Raw genomic sequence first — 26,787 nt, 5'->3', positions numbered from 1 at the left:
GAAGTTTGGAGAGGCGTGGTTATCTCCACCTTCAGCCTGGATTGGTTCAATCACAATTCCTGCCACAGGCCTTCCCTTCTGCCTCCACTTCACGATCAGATCCTCCACCTGGACACACACACACACACAACAAAAACAATGAATTATGATTCAATAGTAATAATGGAGGAGTGTGTGAATGAGGTGTTAAAATCCCTGCTCCGGCCAGCAGGGGCACTGCTGAGTCTGGGCTTTAACACTCACACACTTGCAAGTCCCCACTTTGCTTAATATAAAAAAAAAATCACCAGAGCGTCTTTGACATGATTTTAGCATGATTTTAGCATGATTTAAAGCATGACTAACAGGGGAAATGTCCTCTTTTCAACATGGAGTCCCCTGTTTGTGAGTGTGTAACGACACCCAAGTCCCCTTTTGTACTCGTTCACACACGTACAAGTACAGACACACACTATTGCATTGACTTTATCCTATGTTTATATTTATTCTTTTGGATTTACTAACTGGTAATAATGTTGTATTCTTACTTAGTACATGATAATAATAATAATAACAATAAAAATAGTTTTTATTAACCCCCTTGAAAAACGAACACAAAGCCACGGATATAATAATAATCTGAAGGATAAAAATCGGTTCCTCATACGAATTCGTGCCAGGAGCCATTTTGGCTAAAAATAATAATAATAATAGATTTTATTTATAAAGCAATTTACATTTTAAATTTACATTTCAAAATGTAAACGTTTATGACAGAAAAGGGTGGATATAATAACTAACACACACACACACATGCAGAGCTCACCTCCTCCAGACAGCGAGCCTCTTCCTGTTCATTCTCTCTGGTGAACTCCTCCAGTGGATACTGCAGAGTGGGAAACGGGGCGATGGGCCAATCAAATGACGGCACATCCAGCTTGTGGATTGCTTTTGAGTGAGTTGTCGCCAGTGTGCCTACACAAGGCAGGAGAGCTGTGTTAGCCACAGGTGCTGATTCAGGTGTGTTCATTTCTGTAGCATATGATTTAATATCTTCACTTCTATGGCGATTAGAGCTGAAACAATTCATTGGTTAATCGATTATTAATTGATTACTACATTTATCGACACCTATTTTAAAATCGATTAATCGGTTCAAAGCTTTTTTCATGATTAAAATGAGATTTCCAATTTTTTAAGCTTCTTTAATGTGAATATATAAGAACATTTAACAAAGAAATCATTAATTTGAGATCATCATTTCCAGGTTTCACAAACACTGATCAACATTTTTTAAGGTTTCCTGATATTTTATGGACCAAACTTAATCGATTAATCGAGAAAATAATCGACAGATTAAATCGATGATGAAAATAATTGTTAGTTGCAGCTCTAATGACAGAAAAGGTGATGTACACGGTGGTAACTGTTCCTCAATCTTTGTCCTTTTGGTCTGTTTGATAGAGAAAAAAACAACAACTGAGCCGTGATAATAAAAATATCCTCAAAGTTATCAAGACTAAGTTTGACCTCTTTTTTCATTTTTTTCTGGCAGAAATTAGCTTCCAAAAGTTCAAGTGATTTAACAAATGACTTAAGTTTGGGAAAAGATTTGACTGTCACCACCATCAAGACCTTTGAATCACAATTAAAGGGCATAATTATTATTATTATTATTGTTGTTGTTATTATTATTATTAATATTATTATTATTATTGTTGTTGTTTGTGTGTGTGTGTGTGTGTGTGTGTGTGTGTGCATGGACACTCTGTTCAGTGTGTCACAGAAAGAGCTGTAACACAGACGTTCACGTCATGTGACATACCCATGGTCCTTCCGTGGAATCCTCCCATGAAAGATAGAATGCTCAGGTCAGGACAACCCGGAGACTGAGGCAGACGAAACAAGAGAGAGACACATCGTCAAACCGTCACAGTCACACCATCACACCGTCACTGTCACATCGTCACCATCACAGCGTCACAGTCACTTTCACACATCACTGTCACACCATCACTGTCACACCGCCACCATCACACGTCACTGTCACACCATCACTGTTACACCGTCACAGTCACACCATCACTGTCACACCATCACTGTCTCACTGTCACACCGTCACACCATCACAGTCACAGCGTCACAGTCACTTTCACACCATCACACCGTCACTGTCTCACTGTCACACCGTCACACCGTCACTGTCTCACTGTCACCGCCACACGTCACATCGCCACGTCACATGTCACCCCACTGTCACACGTCACACCGTCACAGTCACATGACATATGCACAGAGCTTCCTCCTCCCACCTTGTTTATCATGCAGGTGTTGAGGTCTTCTTCAGACGGCGTGTTGTGGCCTCGTTCCTTGTTCTAGAACCCAGAGACAAAGCTCACTCACACGTGGTTGTTCACAAAACCATTTTACCATTTTAGACTTTAGAAACAATGAGGTTGTTCACAGAAAATATAAAAAATATTCTTCCTCAACATGGAATAAACATGACTCTGTGCATATTGAAGCATGCCATATATCGCATTTTGCATGAATTATCTTTCCAATAGTCGATCCAGTGATTCTGACCAGTATCGGACCGATACCGAAAAGGAGTAAAGCCAGATCTGACTTTTAATAAGTCATAAATTTTCCCCACAATTCAACAGTCTTTTCTGAGCAGAAAGTGAGGTTTTTACTGTAAACCTGTCGTTAAGTTCATGTGGATTATTTATCCTTCTTTTGGATTTCACTCAGTGGCACAAATTTAGCAAAGGTGGCAGTCGTAGACCTCTCCTGTGTCTCTGAGAGCTCAAAACACTGATTTTCTCTCATTTCAAACATTATTTAAGTTACTTATTATTTCAATTTAACTTGAAATATACACATATTCTTCACATACTGTTGACATAAGCACAAGTTTTTCTTTTCTTTTGCTCTGGGGCTAAAATCTGGTTTTATTGTGTTCCTGCTGGCGCCATGTTTTCAGTAAGGACAAGCATCCATGTCTTCACAGCACTGACGATGTCTCTATGACGATGTCTGTCAGTCTCTATGACGATGTCAGTCTCTATGACGATGTCAGTCTCTATGACGATGTCAGCCCGCCTGAACCCGCTCCAGTCTGTCCACTGAAACCAAGCAAACACAAACCCCTGGCAGGCTACAGGCAGGCTTATCACCACGACGACAGAGAAGCAACGTCAAGCAGCTTCTGTATACATCACCATGGTGACCACCAGAAAGCAGCTGTCTGTCAGGCTGTTGCTTCTTGCTGCACAGACCTCTGGGTAAAACTCACTCACACATCCCAAGCACGTTTGATGACACGTTTTACGTCACCCAGATCAGTGATCTGATTGATCTGATTGATCTGATTGATCTGATTGGTTAATTGGTTGATTGGTTGTCGGTCAAACCAATTGCATACAGAGCCATTTTCATCTCTGCCCATTGGTCCCGCCTCTTGAAAGTGGGAGGCGACGACACGCTTTCCAGTGTTAGCCAGGATATGTTTAGCCAATCAAACATAAAACTATAACACTAGTGTTAATGCTAATGCTAATGCTAACCCACTCACCCTGTACCAGATAAACATTGCTTTGTAGGCGTTCTCATTGGAGCAAGAGCCACAGGCCATAGTCTGAACACGGGTCATTCCACTGGGAGCCACCTGAGAGCAGGGAACACAAGAGCATCACTCACTGAACAGGTGACATCATGTGTTTCTAAAATACAATAAAAAGCCAATCAGATTCAAGTTTTCACTGACAAACCTAATTCTATTTTGCAGATATGTTATGTTTCTGTAATGGTTAATACAACAGTGTGTAGAAGATATTTTATAATTATTACTGTTATATATATAAAAAACCAACACTTTTCTTGTTGGAGGACTCGGGTGTTATTCCTGGACTCTCACTTTTCATGTGTCACTACGTCTGGTTGGTTGTGGCGTTCCATGTATGCAGCTTTGCAAAGTGACCAGAGTGTGTGTGTGTGTGTGTGTGTGTGTGTGACTGTGTTTGGATCAGTAGAACGATAAAAGAGCTGCTTTCACCAGGTAACAGGTGACAGGGTGACAGGTGAGAGGATGAAAAACTGTCTACACTTCATAATGTCAAGAAAAGATTCAAGAAGACAGAGGAAATGATTGCCTCACATTTATGTCAAAGGTTGTGAGGGCACGAGCAAATCATATCTTAATAATATTATATTATATATATATATATATATATTAACAACCATCAACTAAACTGTGCTCGCGCGTTGTGATGCAACTGAAGCAGAAGTCAGTCCATCCGGAAACTAGAGCTGCAACTAACCATGATTTTCATCATCGATGAATCTGTCGATCATTTTCTCAGTGTTCGTCAGACCTGGAAATGATGATGTTAATCCATGATCAAAATAGTTGTTGATTAATTTAGTAATCGGTTAGTAATCAATGAATAATCCATGAATTGTTTCAGCTCTAGTGGAAACCAAGGAGGGCACCGGGCCTCTTACAATTGGTCACTTTCAGTGTGACCACACCCACAAGGAACGTCTCGTATTTGACGTCCAGAGCAGAAAGTGAAAGTTAACCTGAAGCAAAGACTTTGTAACCTCATAAAATCACTCTGACAGTGAGTGAGTGAGTGAGTGAGTGAGTGAGTGAGTGAGTGTGAGAGTGAGAGACTCACTGAGATCAGACTTTCTGTGATTTTGTCTGGAAAGTTCTCAGGAGGCAGGATTCCCAGAGCCGGACGGTTCACTAGTGTACTCTGAACAAAAGACACAAAACAAACACACTTAACCAGTGCAGAGTAAAATGCTCATTGATAATAAACCTGGAGAACTTACCAGATTGTTAGGATTGGTCATCAGCTTGAGCAGAGCAGGGTGGTTGTAACCTGACAGAAACCATTTTCATTGTTAGATTCTTACATGAGCGTGAGCCACAGTCTTTGTCTTAATAAGATATCACAGCTTACTTTAAGCTTCAATTACCACCAACAAACTAAAATGAGTTCACTCCTGGTGTGTATTAGTAAGTAAGTAAGTAAGTGTGTGTGTGTGTGTGTGTGTGTGTGTGCAAATATAAGAAAGTCTAAGCTAGAAATTCTAAAATCGGATCAATCGAGTAAAGAAGAATCATGTAAGTAAACGATGATGCATTCTTTTACATACTTTAACTTTGTTGACTTTGTCGGCCATTTTCTCTGGTTTTCTTCCTGTTTTTCCTCATTTTAAAATAAACCCTGCAGATTTACTTTTAAATTTAATTTAAAAAATAAATGTAAGAATATTTTAATTCTTTCTAGTGGGGCTGTTTTTGCAGCATTTGTAATAAATATGAGCTACACATACTACATCCATCCATCCATCCATCCATCCATCCATCTTCTACCACGTTATCCTCAACATGATAAAGCAAAAAAAACAACAACTGAGAAATGCTGCTTCCTTCTCTAATTGGTAAATTCAATTTAAACAGAAATGTGATTTGTTGATCCAGGTGTAAATATTCATATTTACACAACTCCAGTTTCATCATCATCATCATCATCTTCTTCTCTAATGTCCCACTGACACAGCTGCTCTCTGTGTCAGGCCACGCCCCCTGCTCTCAGCCCACTCCCATGAACTTCCTGTTGTATAACATTGAAAAAGTGACACAAGTGATTTCTGGACTCTGAACTTTGTCAGAGTGATGTTTCTGAACCAAACTGTGATGATTTACTGCCGTCACCACAGATATCTGGGAATTACAATCACAAACAACCAAAGCTGGTCACTTGGTCACTTGGCCACTTGGTCACTTGGCCACTTGGCCACTTGGTCACTTGGTCACTTGGTCACTGAACACCACACTGATTTCCTGCCCCCCCAAAGACACAAAAGCACGAGAGGAAGAGGACGAGGAGAGAAAAGGAGAGAGAACGAGTCTCAGAGAACAGAAGGTAAGAAGTGAAGTCTCTAAAATCAACAACAGAGCTGGAACATGAGCAGCTGCATGTTTCCAACCTTGTTTCAGTCATTCCCAGAATCTGGATCCACAGCAGGAGATAAACAGTACTGTATATATATTTGAGTTTGGAATAATAATGCAACATTCCTGCCAACACCACGGCATTTGAATGAATATTATATTTAAATATTGCAATATCTATCAAAGCAGCAAAGGTTTTCCGTCCAGAAACTGCTACTAACCGATTGGGATGGAGGAGATCTGAGTGTAGATATCCAGCATGCGGTTTCCATCCACATCCACCAGGTAGTTTCCTCTGCTCTCCTCATAGTTACAGAAGAAGTTGATGGCACCAACATTCTGAGAAGAGACAAGTTTTCACATTAGTTCTTCTTCTTCTCTTCTTCATCACTTCTTTCACTGCAGATTACAATTTCATCTGCAAACACAATGATCCTGCTCGGGGTGTGAGTCCATATTTATGGTTCATGGTCATCTGTGTGCGATACAGGAGCACAAGGATTTTTGGGCCGGACTGAAGCTTTTAGAAAACGTCTCTGGTCGTTAAACGCAGGAACGTGAGCAGCTCAGGGAGAGCTCTGAAAGTGCAAGTCAAGTGGTCAGCAGTCTGCTCCGCTCACATGAGCACACACTAATGCAGAGAGACTCGTGTGTCTGAGGTGTGGACAACAACAACAGTGATTTACATCCAGAGACACAAGCTTATTACACAGGACGAGAGTTAAAAGACACTTGAAGACAACATCATTGCATCATCAGACGGGATTCCAACAGGCATCGCTGGTGTGTCTGCACCACACGCTCAGCCTGCACTGGCTTCATATACTGTATAAAGTCTATAGATTCTGAAAATTCACTCAATAAAGCGACAGATGAACTCAGTTAGCACCACAGTGCTGACTCAGTGTGTTCACATGTCACAGATTCAGTCAGTTTGGTTTTCTTAATGTCACGTAAACAAGTCTGAATAACATCAGGCTAGTCTTAGTCAGACGAACAGGCTCGACAGCAGACTGCTGACCGTCTGTCTGTCCAGTCAGTCTAATATAGTATGACTGACGTCAATAAACTCATCCTGATGTTGGTTTTGCACGATTACACTCAGAGAAGTTCCAAACTGATCCAACACCATCATGAGAATCAGCTGTGTGAAGATTATCTCTTTAGTTTGCGCGGCCAAAAACAACGTTCATCTCACGAGAAAAACATGGTTATTAACGCGTTATTAACGTTTAACGCATGTGACACGTGTGCACTGACGTCGTATGTCATGTGGTCCCGTGACAGAGTTATTTGATTCAGTGTGAACACAGAACACAGTGAAGACGACTCGTGACTCATGATGAGGTGGAGTCTCATCTCACCTGGATTTCTCCCAGCTGTTTTGTCAGCTCCTACAGATGGAAAGAAAAAGTCAGAGATAATTCCGTGTTTATATTCCTTTAAATAACTTGTTTGTAGCTTTGTAATCTTGTGTGTTGTTACCTGTGACCGTGGCCCAGGAACTGAAGTTTTCATGGAGGGTCCGTCATATTCACACTCCGCCCGACTCTGTGGCGCTGCTTTGCTGACGTATCTGCAGCCTGGTGGAGAAAAAACATGGAAAATCCTTTTGAATGAACAATTTCAAACACCAAATACGCCAAAGTCCTGTTTAACATGAAAATGAATGCATGAAATGAGGATTTTTAAGACTTTTTCATTGATTCAGTTTGATTCTTGTGTCAAACGTCGCGCTCATGACTCTTCTCAGCCAATCAGTGGCCAGCAGTCTGTCGACGTCACGTTAGTATCAGCTCAGATCGAGCAGGAACTAGAAAAGGTAGCAGTAGTAGTAGTAGTAGTAGTAACAATCAAACAAACAAACAATCAATCAATCAAACAAACAAACAAACAAACAAGCAGACAAACAAACAAACAAGCAGACAAACAAACAAGCAGACAAACAAACAAACGAGTGGAGTCGTGCTGGTGTCATCGATCCCCCACCATCACTTTGATCCACCTCAGCTGTTTTTTTTTTTCTTCTTCTCCTTTGATTTATAAACAACTTTATAACTTTATTTACATTGTTATCACCCCTGAATGTAACTCATCCCAGCACTAAACTTGCTGTGAGACCATCTTTGCTTGATTTGACAAAGTATTCCAATGTTGACATGAGCGATCACTGTGAATCCTTAAGATGATGAATTCTTAAGTTTAATAGATAAACACGTCGTAACAATCCTTGGTTCTCTTTGGAGTCTGTGGCAGAAATAAGTTCTGCTTTAATCAGAAACAAGAACAGGTTTGAACAATCACAGAGAGATTTTGGCACATTGTGAAATCCTCTTCCAACCATGTGTCAACCGCTGAACTCCCTAAGATAAGATACGAGAGTCCTTTATTTGTCCCGCAGTGGGGAAAAGCAGCAAGACAGTAAAGATAAAGATAATAAATAATAAACATGCATTACCAAAAAAAAGAAAATGACAATATAAAAAGATATTAACACTTAGACTATAAAACAATAGTTGAAATAGAATGTAGAATGTACATTATAGACAGTTAGCAGAATATACACAGTATGGACTTGATATTTACAGCAAATCTTCCTTAATGGTTTGGTTTAACTCTCACACTCGTGCTCTTAAACAGCTTTTACAAAGATTTAAAAGAAAACACCTGCAGACAACACCAACACAATCAGCACACGACACTAAATCAACTGTAGGCTTGTGAATGCTTCTTCTGTGTTTGGACCGGTGACCGGGTCAGGGTTTATGTGGTAGACAGTGAGTGGATGAAAAACAAGAGCATTAATGAATAAACTGAACTTCATCATCTATAAAGTATGTGTGTGTTTAAACGCACATATTCTCTCTGAACTGACAATCCCACAGTTAAAAGTCCAATTCCCTTTCACTCGTCCGTGGCCTGCTCGTGTCTAAAGGTGTCTTTTTTTCACATAATTATTTATGATGTCACACGTGTTCAGATGACCTGATTTATCACAACTTTATTATTTATTTATAATAATATAAACAGCTGCAGCCGTGATAATGACCATGGTTTATACTGTGAAACCCTGATGCTGCTGCACTTGTACTTAAATATACAGTTTTCATTTGTCACCGACATGAATCCAGCGTCAGCTAAACGGTGAAATGAAGCAGTAACTCATTAATGATTGACAGGTGTGATGACTTTTCCCTCCGTCTCTGACAAACACAGAGTCAATGATAAAAGATCTCTGATGATGTTCTGTACGTACCTGCAGCGCCGAGCCACATGTTTTTCTGCAGCGAGAGAACGAGCTGACGGCCGATCAGAGAGGACGCCATGACTGACGAGAGGCGGGTCCAAGTTCACCAAGTCACCTACGGACAGAGGTGAGAGGAAGCGAGCTTGTGAGGACTTTGAACATGTAACATGTAACATGTAACATGTAACTCGACACATCGTTTTAACCTGTACCTGTGTTTCATGTGTTTTTAATTATCTGTAATACTTCAATGTAGAAATGCTTTTCATAACTGGAGAGAACAGATTTGTTTTTAGAAATGCAATCATTGATAATAAAAATATTACAAAGTCTTTTGGTAATCAAGTAATAATATATATATATATATATAATATATAATATATAATATATATATATATATATATTATATCTAAATAATACAAGTAATATATAATAATCACTCATGAACATGAACCAAACAGTGGGAACGTGGTTTAACATCATTTACTCCTGAGCAGGACAGCATGTGTGTGAGAGAGTTGTGAATGAGGGGTGTGTCCCTGCATACACTGCCTCCTCCCTCTCTAACGGGTTCCTCATTGGGAATCAACACACACACACACACACACACGCACGCACACGTGCACGCGCACACGCACACACGCACACACACCTGCTGCCTGCAATCAAGAAAAGTCCTGCGTGTCCCAGCATTCCTTTTAGAACAGTTTCTGTCCCTGAACTGATATCCCAGCTTTCACCCCTGATATCAAGACATCATCATCATCATCATCATCATCATCATCATCACCATCATCTCCCTTGTTGGGACGACTTTGTGCAAATTCAATAAAATAAATCTGTGTTAGAAGAATGAATTTAAACATCAGTGCTGAGTAACTGGGTTTGAAAAATATCTCTCTCTCCCTCTGTCTCTGCCCCTCTCTCTCACTCTCTCTCTCTCTGCCTCTCTGTCTCTCTCCCTCTCTCTCTCCTTTACCATGGTCTCAGCTCTTATGTAACACAGGCGGCAGGAACAGGAAAATTCCAGCTATCTGCTTTCACACAGCAAGTGAAACCTTAGCCCCACATAAACACACATGTGTGTAAGCACACACACACACATGCACACACACACACACACACATATATCTTAGCAACACAGAAGGAACTGGATGAATCTGGTTTAGAGTATTGGAGTTACACAAGACTGCATCCTCATATGAAGGGTGAGCTGAACTGGGATAAACTGGAATCACAACACAATAGGAAGACAAGCATCTATTTTACAGTAGAATTAACATATACATTACATTATACATGTATATATATATACATATATACATATATATATATATATATATATATATATATATATATATATATATATACAGGGGGTGGAGTGGCTCAGTGGTTAAGACCGGTACCCTGTGTGCAAAAGACATCATGGTTGCAAGTTCAACTCCGCCCCTGGCTGATTGTACTCAATTCCCTTGTATGTCGCTTTGGATTAAAGCGTCTGCTAAATGATATATATACACATGTATATATGTATGTACAGTATATACAGTCATTTCTTCCACCACAACCTCAAACTGAACATCTTCAGAGAACAGCTCCATAGTGGAAATTAATTTTACAATCATATATACATTCTACAATAAATATACCCTTATAATGGCTTTATAAATGGTTTATTATTTGGTTATCCATAAGGTCTACTATAATGTACTAAACGTTTGCTTATATTTAATTATATAATTACATAGTACAGTTTCTATCATATCAGCTATTGACAAATATGCAGGCCAGGTATCTATGAATGATCAATTAAAGTTAGACAGTTGAGTTAAATGAAATATGTGACAGGTTTGAATGGAGGCAGATTCACAGCACTGACACATGTGGGCTCTTCAACTGGCAAACAACAAAACACTGTTGTGCTTCTGATCTAATGCAGCGATGGACAAACCAGGAACAAGCAGGAGAGTGTGATTTCTAAGCTTTGCATCAATGTCTAACACATGGAAATGTGACCATTTGAATGTAGGCACTCCTCAAACTGCTTATGGGAGAATTTTAGTCTCAAAGATTTACAAAGAGACAGAACCATCACATTTACATAGTCCAGCCCCCTCCTGGTCTAAGCTGTCAGTGACATCTGATATCTGTTAGTCCACAGGACACAAACTATTGTAGTGGTTCAAACAGTGGTTCTCAATAACAGGTCTACGGACCCTGAGGGTTCTACGAAGAGGTCCCTGAGGGTTCCCAGAGAAAACTAAAATGAAATCTGAATATAAATGTCATAAACATGAAAAACAAGAAAGGTAATATACTTTAGAGTTGGAATGATCAACATTTCTAATATCAAATAAAATCAAATTGAAGTGGCTCTGTGGTGTAGTGTGGATGAAGAGGAGGTTAATAAGAGGTTCGGGTGCTTTCTTTTCACCACTGACGTAACTAATGTGTCAGTTCACCTCAAGGTGTGCAATTATCCTCCTGTCCTGCCCCTCAGCCACTAAATAATCCATCTGTTTGTTGTTCATAAACTCTGGAGAAAGTTTGCAGCTGCTTCTTCTTCTGCTGTATGTTAATGTTATGTTAGCATACAGCAGATAATGCTAATGTTATGTTAGCATACAGCAGATAATATTAATGTTATGTTAGCATACAGCAGATAATGTTATGTTAGCATACAGCAGATAATGTTAATGTTATGTTAGCATACAGCAGATAATGTTATGTTAGCATACAGCAGATAATTTTAATGTTATGTTAGCATACAGCAGATAATGTTATGTGAGCATACAGCAGATAATGTTAATGTGACGTTAGCATACAGCAGATAATGTTAATGTTACGTTAGCATACAGCAGATAATGTTAATGTTACGTTAGCATACAGCAGATAATGTTAATGTTACGTAGGCATACAGCAGATAATGTTAATGTGACGTTAGCATACAGCAGATAATGTTAATGTTACGTTAGCATACAGCAGATAATGTTAATGTTACGTAAGCATACAGCAGATAATGTTAATGTGACGTTAGCATACAGCAGATAATGTTAATGTTACGTTAGCATACAGCAGATAATGTTAATGTTACGTTAGCATACAGCAGATAATGTTAATGTTACGTTAGCATACAGCAGATAATGTTAATGTTACGTTAGCATACAGCAGATAATGTTAATGTTACGTTAGCATACAGCAGATAATGTTAATGTGACGTTAGCATACAGCAGATAATGTTAATGTTACGTAAGCATACAGCAGATAATGTTAATGTTACGTTAGCATACAGCAGATAATGTTAATGTTACGTTAGCATACAGCAGATAATGTTAATGTTACGTTAGCATACAGCAGATAATGTTAATGAATGCACATGCCCGGATGAGAGGCTAAAAAAAACAGTAAGTAGGAAAAATGCTGACGCCGTGGAAACAGCAGAGGGATCGTTCATCACATGTCCAGTCCATTAAACGGATCTGGTCTGGGTCTGTTAGTACATGTAACTGTTCTGGGTCTGTTAGTACATGTAACTGTTCTGGGTCTGTTAGTACATGTAACTGTTCTGGGTCTGTTAGTACATGTAACTGTTCTGAGTCGGTTAGTACATGTAACTGGTCTGGGTCTGTTAGTACATGTAACTGGTCTGGGTGGGTTAGTACATGTAACTGGTCTGGGTCGGTTAGTACATGTAACTGGTCTGGGTGGGTTAGTACATGTAACTGGTCTGGGTGGGTTAGTACATGTAACTGGTCTGGGTCTGTTAGTACATGTAACTGTTCTGAGTCGGTTAGTACATGTAACTGGTCTGGGTCTGTTAGTACATGTAACTGGTCTGGGTGGGTTAGTACATGTAACTGGTCTGGGTCGGTTAGTACATGTAACTGGTCTGGGTGGGTTAGTACATGTAACTGGTCTGGGTCTGTTAGTACATGTAACTGTTCTGGGTCTGTTAGTACATGTAACTGTTCTGAGTCGGTTAGTACATGTAACTGGTCTGGGTCTGTTAGTACATGTAACTGGTCTGGGTGGGTTAGTACATGTAACTGGTCTGGGTCGGTTAGTACATGTAACTGGTCTGGGTGGGTTAGTACATGTAACTGGTCTGGGTCTGTTAGTACATGTAACTGTTCTGAGTCGGTTAGTACATGTAACTGGTCTGGGTCTGTTAGTACATGTAACTGGTCTGGGTGGGTTAGTACATGTAACTGGTCTGGGTCGGTTAGTACATGTAACTGGTCTGGGTGGGTTAGTACATGTAACTGGTCTGGGTGGGTTAGTACATGTAACTGGTCTGGGTGGGTTAGTACATGTAACTGGTCTGGGTCTGTTAGTACATGTAACTGGTCTGGGTGGGTTAGTACATGTAACTGGTCTGGGTGGGTTAGTACATGTAACTGGTCTGGGTCTGTTAGTACATGTAACTGTTCTGAGTCGGTTAGTACATGTAACTGGTCTGGGTGGGTTAGTACATGTAACTGGTCTGGGTCTGTTAGTACATGTAACTGGTCTGGGTGGGTTAGTACATGTAACTGGTCTGGTAACTGGTCTGGGTGGGTTAGTACATGTAACTGGTCTGGGTCAGTTAGTACATGTAACTGGTCTGGGTCTGTTAGTACATGTAACTGGTCTGGGTCTGTTAGTACATGTAACTGGTCTGGGTGGGTTAGTACATGTAACTGGTCTGGGTGGGTTAGTACATGTAACTGGTCTGGGTCTGTTAGTACATGTAACTGTTCTGAGTCGGTTAGTACATGTAACTGGTCTGGGTGGGTTAGTACATGTAACTGGTCTGGGTCTGTTAGTACATGTAACTGGTCTGGGTGGGTTAGTACATGTAACTGGTCTGGTAACTGGTCTGGGTGGGTTAGTACATGTAACTGGTCTGGGTCAGTTAGTACATGTAACTGGTCTGGGTCTGTTAGTACATGTAACTGGTCTGGGTCTGTTAGTACATGTAACTGGTCTGGGTGGGTTCACTCTGGTATCCTGACATTAAAGATTCAATGATTGATTTAAAAGAAAGACTGTGACCTCAGCTGAACCAGTGTGATGTCACTGAACACTGGAGCTCCACAGAGTAGCAGCGACATTAAATCTAATGTTAAAATAACGCCCCATTTCAGGGACCAGCTGTCCTTCTGATCAGGATTTAAATCAAATCAATATTTCTGTCAAAGGGCAAAGGTCAGGCTGGGTGACATGGCTTATAAAGAGAGTTATAAATAAATATATATTTTTTAGGTTACAGTATATCCCATATATACATACACATATACATATACTGTATGTATATATTATATATTTGATATATGTATACATATATGTAGCGGAAACTCGGTCCGTTCTGCACATGTGCAGCACTGTGTTCCGGGTCCAGATCTTATGTAAATCAGCCAATCAGAGGAAACTAGGGCAGGTGATTGGCTGAACTCATAGAAATGTGTGAGGAATGTGAGGTGTGGCGTGAGACACTCTGACAACTGGTTACGTTTCATATCTCATCAGCATTCTTTACAAACTCATACTGTAGGTAAGGTCCAAGAGACAGAGAGACAGACAGACAGACAGAGAGACAGACAGAGAGAGAGAGACAGACAGAGAGAGAGAGACAGACAGAGAGAGAGAGAACAGCAGCAACAAGCACCTGTTGGGCTCACATGCGACCCTTTCAGTGAGGCAAGGTACTGTCGGCCTCCTCCTGTGCCTTTCACTGCGCTTCCATGTGTGATCAGGACTGTCACACACTTTCATCACAGTAATACAGGGAAATATTGACAGTCACTGAGTGTCGAGTTATCACAGATTACTCTTCAGAAGACTCAGGAATTGATGCTGCTTTACACAACATGTACCTCATATAGTTCTATGTTCCTGTGTGAGTGAGACGATGAACAGTTAAATACACGCAGTAATAAAGAAACTGAGAGACTAACAGATAATCAGAGGGTCAGTGTCTGCACATGAACCACGTGGTGCTTTTTTATTCATTAATCAGCCAATTATTACAAACGATGCATGACTGCTCTCAGAAACTAACAACATATTATTATTTTCTTTTGCTTTTTATGACCTGTTAAGTTAAGTTGATACATTATTTTAAGTAAAATATCATTTTCTAATGTAGATTGGATGGAATGGAAAAGAAAAGAGTCATATTTTATATGTCCGCTGAACTAATGATTATTTTCATGACCAATAAAATTTGATGATTTATCAAGAAAATCATGAGTCATCAGCGTTATCAGCTCAATATATACGATCCACAAAAATAAAACCTTTAGTTGGGTAAATGATGCAGTTTGATAAACTGTCATTAAATCTGAACATAACTGTCACTGTCACTGTGTGTGTGTGTGTGTGTTTAAACCTAAGATTATGTCCAAGACTCGTTTTCTTTGAGACAATAAAGTCACAGTTGTTTTCACTTTTCATATTGTGTCAAGGTTTCTGTATAACACTGTATACGTGTGTGTGTGTGTGTGATATTTGAGCTCTGCTGTCTCTCTCACACACACACACACACACACACAGTCACACACGCACACACTGTCACACACACACACACACACAGGCACGGTGTGCATGTAAATGACCACAGGCTTTGAGACACTTGCATAAACGGATGTGGACCGTGGACCGTGGACCCGGTGAAATCTGGTTCCCACTGGATCAGACTGGATCTGCTGCTCTGAGCTCCAGCCTGAAGCAGACTTCACATCACACTCACAACAACAACAACAACAACACAAGCACGACAACAGCATTGTGTGATGTTGTGTGTGCTGCACTGACACTGACACACTTTCTAACTGCAGCTGATTCTGTGTGCGCGCGCGCGCCCGTACGTGTGCGTGCGTGCGTGTGCGTGTGTGTGTGTGTGTGTGTGTCGATGTCGAAGACGAAGGTCTGCACACACTCACCGATGATCCCGCGGAGGCTGCAGGTCTAACAGCGGAGTTTATCTTCTCCTCTCTGTCAGGCTGTTGACTGCTGGAGAGCACGAGGAGGAGGAGCTTGCTCTCTCTCTCTCCCTCTCTCTTTCTCTCTCTCACTCACTCTCTCTCTCTCTCTCTCACACACACACACACACTCACACACACACAGTCAGGTCAAGTGTAAAAATAGAGATACAAGTGTAAGCAAGTGTAAATTCTTCATCAGAACATCTGCATGAACATCCACAGTCAGCTCAGAGTGAAGGCCAGGGGCAGGGGCAGGGGCAGGTGAGGGGTGTTGGGGGGAAATATGACTACACTAGTGTAACAGAATAAGCCACACCCCCTTCCTATATATTTCAGGTTACTTCATTTCAAATGTTATAAAGAGGTTATAAAGTATTGTTGTGTGTAACAGTGTCGCTCACACAACAGTGTCTGTGCTCCAGTTTCTCACATACAGAGAGGTGTGCTTTCTCCTTTTGGCCACAAGGTGGAGTATCTGCTGGAGTGAGCACAGCTCAGGAGTAAACAAGGCAAACACATGTGTGTTAGGCTGGACTCAGAAGTCCATGGTAGACGTGCTGGATTCCTCCCGGCAGGACTAGATCCGAGGGTCTGGATCCTCGTCAGAGTCCAGCACACACAACTCACGGGTCTGTACACTGAGAGGTTACAATGAGTGACAGTGAATTTGTCTTCTGCATTTAACACGTCCTCATTAGGTGCAGATCAGTGCTCAGGGGCCCCCCAGCCTCTGACCTGTCCCAGCCCTGAACCAGTGACCTTATAATGACATGTCAAATCCTGTTTCTAACCTGGAATATGATTTACAAATAGAACTGAACTCCACACACATTTATGATTTAACAACAGTCTTTATCCCTGGATAAGTGCTGCCCACTACTGGTGTGTGTAATAAGGACAACCTCACTCTCACTCATTGATGTGTGTGCAACATGTCGAGAATTTGTACAGAAATAAACTATTATTATTTATACAATAATTGAACATGAAGAATGAGTTGAAATGATTTTAGTCCCTGTCAATATTAAATGATAAAACGCTTCAATATGATAAATATCTAATTTTTGTATTGCTATTATTTCCAGACTCCATCAAACCCGTTCTTGTGTTGATGTAAAAATAGGTCACAAAAAAAAAGCTCTGTCGCGCAAAGACTTATGGGATGTCCTCAGTCGTGAAGGACACACAAATGTGGCAAACATGAACAGGAAAGAATCCACACTTCAGCTGACATTCAGTGGTTGTTTCTAATAAAGCTTTAAAACGGTCGGTGTGACGTGTTGCTGGTGGTTAACTGTGAAGAGAGAGTCTCCTCATTCTTGTTGTGATCACGTTTCTTTTTTTACTCAGGTGTGTCAAACTCGCGAAACTCCATTAACCCGTTGTTGTTATTACAAACACCTGCAGCCAGGGACAACGCCCGCCTTTTGTTATGTGTAAGTTGTGTTTTAACTTTTAACTTTTGTAAGAACAAATATCAACAGCAGCAGTGAAGTGCAGCATCACACTGACATCATTCTGTTCACAGCTCAGCTGAAGTAAAAAAAAACAACAACAAATGTTTTATTTGACCTTGCGTTTTATCCAAGATCCTGTACGTACATTCATCTCTAGATGACCCGTTATTATTATTATCATTATTATTATTATTATTATTATTATTATTATTATTATTATTATTATTATTAACAAAGTTAAAGACTTCCATCATGGTCTTGTGACATGAACATGGATCAAACCAAACAATAAATAATGTCTAATTCAAGTAAATTTAAAACTGCAACTTTAGTCAGTAACAGGTGATTCAACATTTTAAACATTCAACTGTTAACCAGAGGTCATGGGTTTGTGTTGAGCTGCTCACGGGAGAGTCCAGGTGAGGATTTCAGCTCAGGATTAGAGCAGACTTCATCAGACAGACGTGGAGTGGCAGTCACCTTCCACAGCTCCTGCAGACAAACAAACAAACAAACACAACCATGATACTGATATTTCAATGCTGTGATATTTATGTATCTTGTCTTGATATAGATATAATATTGATATATACAAGTAGTACATTAAACATATATTAATATTATCATATTATTAACGGCATAGTTCACGATATAGTAGCACATTAAACATATATTAATATTATCATATTATTAACGGCATAGTTCACAATATAGTAGCACATTAAACATATATTAATATTATCATATTATTAACGGCATAGTTCATAATATAGTAGCACATTAAACATATATTAATATTATCATATTATTAACGGCATAGTTCACGACATAGTAGCACATTAAACATATATTAATATTATCATATTATTAACGGCATAGTTCATAATATAGTAGCACATTAAACATATATTAATATTATCATATTATTAACGGCATAGTTCATAATATAGTAGCACATTAAACATATATTAATATTATCATATTATTAACGGCATAGTTCACGATATAGTAGCACATTAAACATATATTAATATTATCATATTATTAACGGCATAGTTCACAATATAGTAGCACATTAAACATATATTAATATTATCATATTATTAACGGCATAGTTCACAATATAGTAGCACATTAAACATATATTAATATTATCATATTATTAACGGCATAGTTCACGATATAGTAGCACATTAAACATATATTAATATTATCATATTATTAACGGCATAGTTCACGATATAGTAGCACATTAAACATATATTAATATTATCATATTATTAACGGCATAGTTCACGATATAGTAGCACATTAAACATATATTAATATTATCATATTATTAACGGCATAGTTCATAATATAGTAGCACATTAAACATATATTAATATTATCATATTATTAACGGCATAGTTCACGATATAGTAGCACATTAAACATATATTAATATTATCATATTATTAACGGCATAGTTCACGATATAGTAGCACATTAAACATATATTAATATTATCATATTATTAACGGCATAGTTCACGATATAGTAGCACATTAAACATATATTAATATTATCATATTATTAACGGCATAGTTCATAATATAGTAGCACATTAAACATATATTAATATTATCATATTATTAACGGCATAGTTCATAATATAGTAGCACATTAAACATATATTAATATTATCATATTATTAACGGCATAGTTCACAATATAGTAGCACATTAAACATATATTAATATTATCATATTATTAACGGCATAGTTCATAATATAGTAGCACATTAAACATATATTAATATTATCATATTATTAACGGCATAGTTCACGATATAGTAGCACATTAAACATATATTAATATTATCATATTATTAACGGCATAGTTCATAATATAGTAGCACATTAAACATATATTAATATTATCATATTATTAACGGCATAGTTCATAATATAGTAGCACATTAAACATATATTAATATTATCATATTATTAACGGCATAGTTCATAATATAGTAGCACATTAAACATATATTAATATTATCATATTATTAACGGCATAGTTCACGATATAGTAGCACATTAAACATATATTAATATTATCATATTATTAACGGCATAGTTCACAATATAGTAGCGCATTAAACATATATTAATATTATCATATTATTAACGGCATAGTTCACAATATAGTAGCGCAATAAACATATATTAATATTATCATATTATTAACGGCATAGTTCACGATATAGTAGCACATTAAACATATATTAATATTATCATATTATTAACGGCATAGTTCATAATATAGTAGCACATTAAACATATATTAATATTATCATATTATTAACGGCATAGTTCATAATATAGTAGCACATTAAACATATATTAATATTATCATATTACCATATAACCGTATGACATTGCATTGCAAGGTTCATATAATATGCAGTGTTTCCATCATGGTACAGCTCAGTTTGGTACAGCATGGTAAAGCCCTGAGTCAGGCTTTCATTTCCACTGAGAACCGTGCCTTGACTTGGTGGGCGGGGTTTTTCTGTCACTGTCAGTGGGTGGAGCCAGTCTAACTGTACCATTTTACTGTGGTGCACCAAGGAAGGATGCCAAAAGATGGAATGGATGAGGTTGGTTATTTTGGTACAATTCTTAATGGAAATGCAAAGAACTCTGTACCGTACTGTACCGTACTGTACCAAACCAGACCATTATATTTGGCTATAGATAGTCTCAAAGGATGTGTGTGAGTGTTTCCATTACCAGCTGCTCTATTCGTTCATATATGAAAAATTGTGCAAAGTCACAGGGGAGCTGTTGGACCCGAAAGCTGCATCGTCCATCGTCCAGGTCCTGGAGTTGGGACAGACAGCGTCGGAAGTAACTGTAAGCTTCGCAGCAAACATCCATGTGTCGCAGGGTGAAGTTCATCCTTGTACGGAAAGACACACAAACTTTGAAACTGGAAACACACAAACACACATAATGCAAACACTCTGCAGAACATGCTGATGAATCTTTGGGAAACCTTAAGTGACAAAAAGGAAAAAAGGCTTTCAGGATATTCAGGCAAAGTGCTAGAATTAAGAAATCCAACGAAACATTAGAAACTGCATACAGACGTTTGAAATGAGACTTACAATCAGAATTCTGTCCTTACAGTGAATTTTGTTGTTGTCAATGTTACTATTCAGCCTCCGTTTGGTCTTGAACAGAGAAGCGTTATTTGTATCTGAAAACAGGCTCAGTCAAGCAAGACTATCAGGCCTGACTGAGGGAGCATTCTTGTGTAAGGACCTTGTTTTTCTGCATTATTTTACTGTGAGCCAGTTTGACACGTAGGACGACGTAGGTCCTACGTGTCAAACTGGCTCACAGTAAAACTATTTGTTCTGCTCACAGTCACAAAACAAACAAATAGTATTTCCTCCTTCACATGAGGCTGAAAGCACCGACCGACTATTATCCAGAGATCTGAGTGTCTGAGTTTTATCGCCGACTTTTATTAATTCCTTATTTCATTTCATTCATTCATCCATCCATCCATCGGTCCACAACGAGCATCAGCCCAGAATAATTATTAATGTCCTCATACATCATGTGGCCACTTCCTCATGTCGTCCTCTGTAATACTCTGTAATAATGAAGAACAAGGTGTATAGAGCAGCAGTGACATCATACCGTTTCTCTATGGAGATGAAGATGGTGCAGGTGTGATTGCAGTTACTACAGAGGCCGTGCAGCGCTCGAAAGAGGCCACTTGTCAGTTCATCATCATAGATAACTGTGAAGACAAAGATGAATTCAACATTTTACTTTTATAAATATTATTTTTATAGACACAGATGAAGGTACAATCATGTGATGCTGCTTAACCACAGCATCAAACATCATAACCTCTTTACTGACAGACCCAACTAAACCCCTCAAGTGGACCTCAGCTCATTCAGAGGCATCAAACATTTTTCATTTTAGTGACAAAAACAACCAATTCATTCAGTCATCCAATCATCAATCGCTTATGAAAAGATATATATATATATATACACACACACACACACACACACGTATATATATAGAGTATATGTATGTATATATAGATATATATATTCTATAAATATCTTTCGATTCGATATATTGTACTTTCCCACATGAGGAAATGCATGTTTGTTATTTATTATCTTTACAGTCTTTGCTGCTGTGACAATGTAAATGTCCCCACTGTGGACTAAACTAATAAAGGACTGTCTTATCTCAGCTCAGCTCATCTCAGCTCAGCTCATCTCAGCTCATCTCATCCTCCACACACAGCGACATGCAGTGTTTTAAAGGCAGTGTCAATGACCCACCATCAGCAGCAATGATGAAGCGAGTGTTGTCATACACATCTGCCACTTCCTCCTCAGTCCAGCTGAAGTCCACATCAGCGTCTATATCAGGGGGAAAAACCTTTGTTATACATCTGAGATGAGGTTTATTCAAAGCTGCCGCTGATGACTTGAGGCCCATCAGGGCTTTTCTAAAGCGGGGAGAAGAGAAACGTCGAGCTTTAACCGGTTAACAGCCAGGACCAGGTCCACAAGAACCATGGACTGATAGCTTTATTTCAGCTATCAGTCAGATAGCTGAGCGGCTAACAGCTGAGCGGCTAACAGCTGAGCGACAAGTGACAGGCATTAGTCACCAACTCTTTTATTTTGTAGTAATCAGTAACAAAGATAATTAAGGGAAATGTATCAGAGTAAAAGTAAAAGTTGTCAGAAATATAAATAATGAATATTATAATAATAAATATTGATTTACTTAACATATAATAATAAAAATAAAAATATAATCTAATAATGAAGTAAAGTACAGATATGTGAACATTCTACTTAAGTACAGTTACAAAGTATTTGTACGTCATTACATTACAACGCCGTCCCTTCTCCAGGCTCCAAGTCACATGATCAAATACGTCATTATTCCGGCACAGTTTCCTTCTCCTGAGAAAAACATGGCCGCACTAAACTCCTCCCACACGGAGAAACATATAAACCTCTTTGTGAGGACATTTGGACCTTGTGGGGCCACTGACCTGGTTTAAGGGTTAGAATTGGATTTAGGCTAAAGAAAGCCTGTGTATGTGTATGTGTGTTGTACCTGTGCAAAGGGAAGGCTGGAGCCAATCCAACAGTCTCACTCGCACCTCACCGCCTGACGCTCAACAAAGAAATCAGCATTTAGTTGAGTTGAGCTTGTTTGGTTGACTTTGTTTATGGGATGTGACCTCACCTGTAAGCTCAGTCATGTGTCTGTTGAATGAAACATTTCTCTTGCACATGCTCAGAAGGTCTTCTCCCACATCTGGCAAACAAAAACAGTCAAACGTACAGTATACATGAGCTCGGTCTTTGCTCTGACACAGGAAACAATAGATTCACATGTGAATAATCATTTGAAACGAGAAGTCTTAATAACGGACATGATGGAACGATTGTACGGCATATCACAGATTCTCCAATAATATGACCTGATTCTAAAATATGAAGGAAAAATAAGAAGGAAAATAACCAAAGACACATTCTGAGCAACAACAGAGATGAACAAAGAAGTCATTCATATGTTTTCACAGCCCTCATTGATGAAGAACGTTAGGTGTTTTCATGAATGATTATAGGAAACAACAGAGGACACGTTCTTCCCCTAACGCCGTTATACCTGTGCAGTACACCGTTTTGGCAGTGGTTGCCATGACGATGCTGGTGAAGCCTGTTCCTGCTCCCAGCTCTAGGACTGTAGCTCCTCTAAACAAGTCTGACTCTGAGAGGATGAAGTCAGCCAGGAGGAACGCCCCTCGCCACACCTGATCCAAAACAACAACACACACACAATAATCCCACATCAACGTGTACACACTATACACACACACACACACACACACACACACACAAGGACTGAGAATCTTTAGGCACTCGTGTTATTGTGACAACATGAGCAGTTCTGTCTGTAATGTAGAGATAAAACAAACTGATCATAAAAGGTTTTTCCACTTAAAGCTGAAGCTGGATGCAGGGTTCCACCTTTTGAAGGACTTTCCAGGACATTTGTTCCTAATCTACATAGCAACAAAAGATGGTGTCGTAACAAACAAAAGCACAGAGATAATTAACTAAAAATATCATTTTAATATCAAACACTTTCACTGATCCATGTTTATTTTGGGGGATTTTCAAAAAAAACCTTAATTCAAAGCATTTCAAGGGTTTCAAGGGTTTCAAGGACCCGTGAAGATCCCTGTGGATAACACGTCAGACGAGAAGTTCAATATTACATAAACCCTTTGTGGTTCTGATACGACTACATGTTTACACGGTGTACAGTCAAGTGGGGAGGAAGGAAAACTGACCTGCTTGCCAACATCCTGCAGAGGAGTCGCCATGGTGTGCTCTGCAAAAGCATGAAATCACTGCTGAGACGTTCACTTACAAGTAAGAAGACTACAGCATGTGTTCAGATTCACAGCCTTGTGGCTTCGGGGCCCGGTCGGCTCATTCAGTAATCCATCCTTGCTCACATGCTAAAAATGCTTTGGGGGTCCGCTCTAGAATTGGGGCCCTTGGTAGAGCCCAGTATTAATATAGTCATTATTTACACCTTAGAGGGCGCTGAGATCAGATTTATTTTACACTCTCATATTCAAAGTGGCTCATGCCTTGGGCCGCTCTGCTAACACTGTTGGTCACTGCATGTGGAGACATGAGATCACACTGGGTTCTTCTTACCGATCTTTATAATGTCTTTGGTGCACTTGTCCTCATCATCTGGACCCTCCTCTTCATGCTCCAGTCCAGGACTGGACTGTTTAAGAATGATGGGGCAGACCAGGTCACGGCCACGGCCACCGTCCTCAACACGGAATCGCCTCCATTTGAGGAAAAGCAGGAAAAAAGTACATGAAAGTACATGAAAGTACATGAAAGTATATGAAAGTATATGAAAGGCCGAATACAACACAGGGTCAAATATGTTCAGTTACAGAGGTCACAGAAAAGTTACAGAAAAATGGCCCTGGCCATGGAAGATTTGGGAATATTTCAGAATGGCATGAACATTCCTATGAACATTCCTATCCCAGCTGACATGTGAGGACACACAGCCTGCGACTGAACAGTAGTCGTGTGGAATGTTAACGTTATTTTGTCTACTCTCGTTTTTTATTTTGTAAACCACATTTCGTGTGGTTTTTATTCGTCAACAATGTTGCATGATATATTTTATTGTAGTTAAAACCACCAGGAAAAAGGTTCGTTGAAGACGATGTTTCGTCATCATTCTCACAACACTAGAGGCGAGCGTGTGTTAACTGATGAGAAAACAAAAACGTTGTCATACCTACGTGTAATGTCCAGGTCTCCATCCTCATCCAAGCATGGCTCCTCATTTCCTTCCTCTCCGTCTTTTTCACAGTCTTCCCTCGAGCTGACAGATTTCTGCTCCGCTGATCTTTTCCCGGAGTCACTGCTGTCGAGCCTTTCAACATCTGACAAGATCTTGAAGTTGGAGATGAAGACTGGACGGATACAAACAGAAGAAACAGACACGTCAGTTCAATACCAAGAATAATGTGTAACCGCGTTGTACTGCAACTATAATCTTTGATCGTCAGGAAACAAGGTTTAAAACTCTGATAAAGAAATGACTAGTGATGTAAAACATAGCAGAAAAGTTGGACTTGATCAGAACAAACCTGGTTGTCCAACATGGTTGAGGCGTGTCATGAGGTGGCGTGGTTTAGACACAAGCATGTGGACGTCTGACAGCACTGTATCATAATGAAAGGTGATGTGGTCCATGGCTCATCAATCATGGTCAGAAAAACATCTGCTGTGAGCGCCTGAGGACACCGAGCACACACACACACACACACACGTTTTACATTAATAAAATGACTGATAAATGCCGGTAATCTGACTAACACGGCCTCATGCACATCAGCTGAGGAATCAGGAGTGTCAAACCCAAATGAACTGGGGGCCAATGAGCATCTAACGTGGTTGAAAAAACATATTTCAACTATTTTTCAAAGATTTCAAGCACCTGCAAAAAACCGTAGGTTAAAATATTCAATCATGATATCACATGATATGTCATAGAATTTCATAAAGTAAAAGTGTTTGTTTTGATATGAAATAATGTGTACTTCACAAAAAACACAGTTCTGGTGCAAAATTAAACTATTAATATCAAAAAAAAGATTAAAAAAAAGAATGTGAACTTAAAACTTTAAAGTTTATATACACAATTGAAAGTTGAATGTAAAACAATGATTTTAAGGGAATGTCTTATAATTTTATAACAGTATCATGTACCAGGTACTGTCCCTCTTGGAAACGCAGACAAACACAGAGTAAAGTCGAGCAGCTGGTTTATGGAGGGCCTCGAGGGCCCCAAACTACCTTGAAACGCCTCTGTGTGACCAACGCTGATAAAAGCTGTTTCCAGTTTAAATCCAGTTTGACTCGATATTGACGATATTGACGATATTAACATTACAGTAGACAGAGTTAATGTTTGCGTTACCTGTGAACGGAGCGTTACTGGTCACAGACAAAGGTCCACTGACGCCTCAGCGACCGAAATAACGACTGCAGTGACAGCTGCGGGGACACGGGGACACGGGGACAGCTGCGGGGACACGGGGACACACACACACACACCCCCACCCTGACCTCTGACCCACATCCCACCGCCTACTATTGCAAAACAAATATGGCTCAGTCAGTGCAACCCCAGAAGTCGTCCGGGTAGCGACAATAAACACTCCCGTTCCGCCAGACCCGATGCATACTTGGTAAAACGGGCGGAGCGAGAACACCTCTGAAAAAAGTGTTTTGTTATTTTAGGTATTTACTATCACAATAATGTACGTTCAAGTGTTTATTTCTCCTGCCAAGGTGGTTTTAATTCGTCATTTGATTCTATAAACACAGCCCGGCCTCCTCGAGCTTTTATTGTAGTACTTCCGGTCACCGGCAGTTTGAATTTCTATATTGGCTAAATATTAAGTTTTACTCGAAAGATTTAGATTTAACATATAACCTTTAGGTGAAACATTTAATATTTTTATTATATACATATATATATATATATATATATATATGTTCATTACCACACC

At 39.3% G+C, this 26,787-nt stretch overlaps 2 protein-coding genes across 7 annotated transcripts in view; both read right to left on the bottom strand.

The window, feature by feature from the left end:
- abat (4-aminobutyrate aminotransferase) overlaps nucleotides 1-16,258 on the bottom strand; it is a 21,516-nt gene extending 5,258 nt beyond the window's left edge. Inside the window, exons 1-12 of the mRNA XM_058652801.1 lie at nucleotides 16,121-16,258; nucleotides 9,207-9,312; nucleotides 7,436-7,533; nucleotides 7,315-7,344; nucleotides 6,172-6,289; nucleotides 4,822-4,871; nucleotides 4,662-4,742; nucleotides 3,557-3,649; nucleotides 2,292-2,354; nucleotides 1,805-1,868; nucleotides 806-954; nucleotides 1-108 (exon numbers count right to left, since the gene is read on the bottom strand). The exon at nucleotides 1-108 is cut by the window's left edge and continues 30 nt beyond it. Coding sequence (XP_058508784.1) covers nucleotides 1-108; nucleotides 806-954; nucleotides 1,805-1,868; nucleotides 2,292-2,354; nucleotides 3,557-3,649; nucleotides 4,662-4,742; nucleotides 4,822-4,871; nucleotides 6,172-6,289; nucleotides 7,315-7,344; nucleotides 7,436-7,533; nucleotides 9,207-9,276 — 924 coding nt within the window. The 5' untranslated portion in view covers nucleotides 9,277-9,312; nucleotides 16,121-16,258. The remainder of the gene's footprint in view (nucleotides 109-805; nucleotides 955-1,804; nucleotides 1,869-2,291; nucleotides 2,355-3,556; nucleotides 3,650-4,661; nucleotides 4,743-4,821; nucleotides 4,872-6,171; nucleotides 6,290-7,314; nucleotides 7,345-7,435; nucleotides 7,534-9,206; nucleotides 9,313-16,120) is intronic.
- A 27-nt stretch (nucleotides 16,259-16,285) lies between these two features.
- mettl22 (methyltransferase 22, Kin17 lysine) lies at nucleotides 16,286-26,612 on the bottom strand. 6 transcript variants are annotated; one of them, XM_058652804.1, is made up of 13 exons: nucleotides 26,193-26,612; nucleotides 25,360-25,506; nucleotides 25,005-25,182; nucleotides 24,395-24,534; nucleotides 24,019-24,059; nucleotides 23,331-23,475; nucleotides 22,905-22,976; nucleotides 22,773-22,826; nucleotides 21,980-22,060; nucleotides 21,312-21,414; nucleotides 20,394-20,592; nucleotides 18,027-18,111; nucleotides 16,286-16,800 (listed from the first exon to the last, which is right to left on the bottom strand). In XM_058652804.1, the coding sequence occupies exons 2-13, from the start codon at nucleotides 25,463-25,465 to the stop codon at nucleotides 16,589-16,591; spliced, it is 1,416 nt and encodes a 471-aa protein (XP_058508787.1). In that variant the 5' UTR covers nucleotides 25,466-25,506; nucleotides 26,193-26,612; the 3' UTR covers nucleotides 16,286-16,588. The 6 variants fall into 6 exon arrangements, with proteins under 6 accessions (XP_058508787.1, XP_058508788.1, XP_058508789.1 ...); XM_058652805.1 differs by having other exon boundaries at nucleotides 16,291-16,800; nucleotides 20,394-20,562; nucleotides 22,773-22,832; XM_058652806.1 differs by having other exon boundaries at nucleotides 16,296-16,800; nucleotides 20,394-20,562.
- Between the last annotated feature and the right edge of the window lie 175 nt (nucleotides 26,613-26,787).

This window comes from Solea solea, chromosome 16, assembly GCF_958295425.1.
Source record: "Solea solea chromosome 16, fSolSol10.1, whole genome shotgun sequence".
NCBI lineage: Eukaryota > Metazoa > Chordata > Actinopteri > Pleuronectiformes > Soleidae > Solea > Solea solea.
Note: the sequence above shows the minus strand (reverse complement) of the source record. Positions and strands in the feature narration are given on the sequence as shown.

Excerpts from the sequence above, each read along its gene's own strand:
- mettl22 (XM_058652802.1), bottom strand. The coding sequence starts at position 25,465 with ATGGACCACATCACCTTTCATTATGATACAGTGCTGTCAGACGTCCAC. Across the intron at positions 25,183-25,359 it reads CAACCATGTTGGACAACCAG|TCTTCATCTCCAACTTCAAG; the intron begins GTTTGTTCTGAT and ends GTATCCGTCCAG. Across the intron at positions 16,801-18,026 it reads ATCCTCACCTGGACTCTCCC|TGTACAGACCCGTGAGTTGT; the intron begins GTGAGCAGCTCA and ends GTAACCTCTCAG.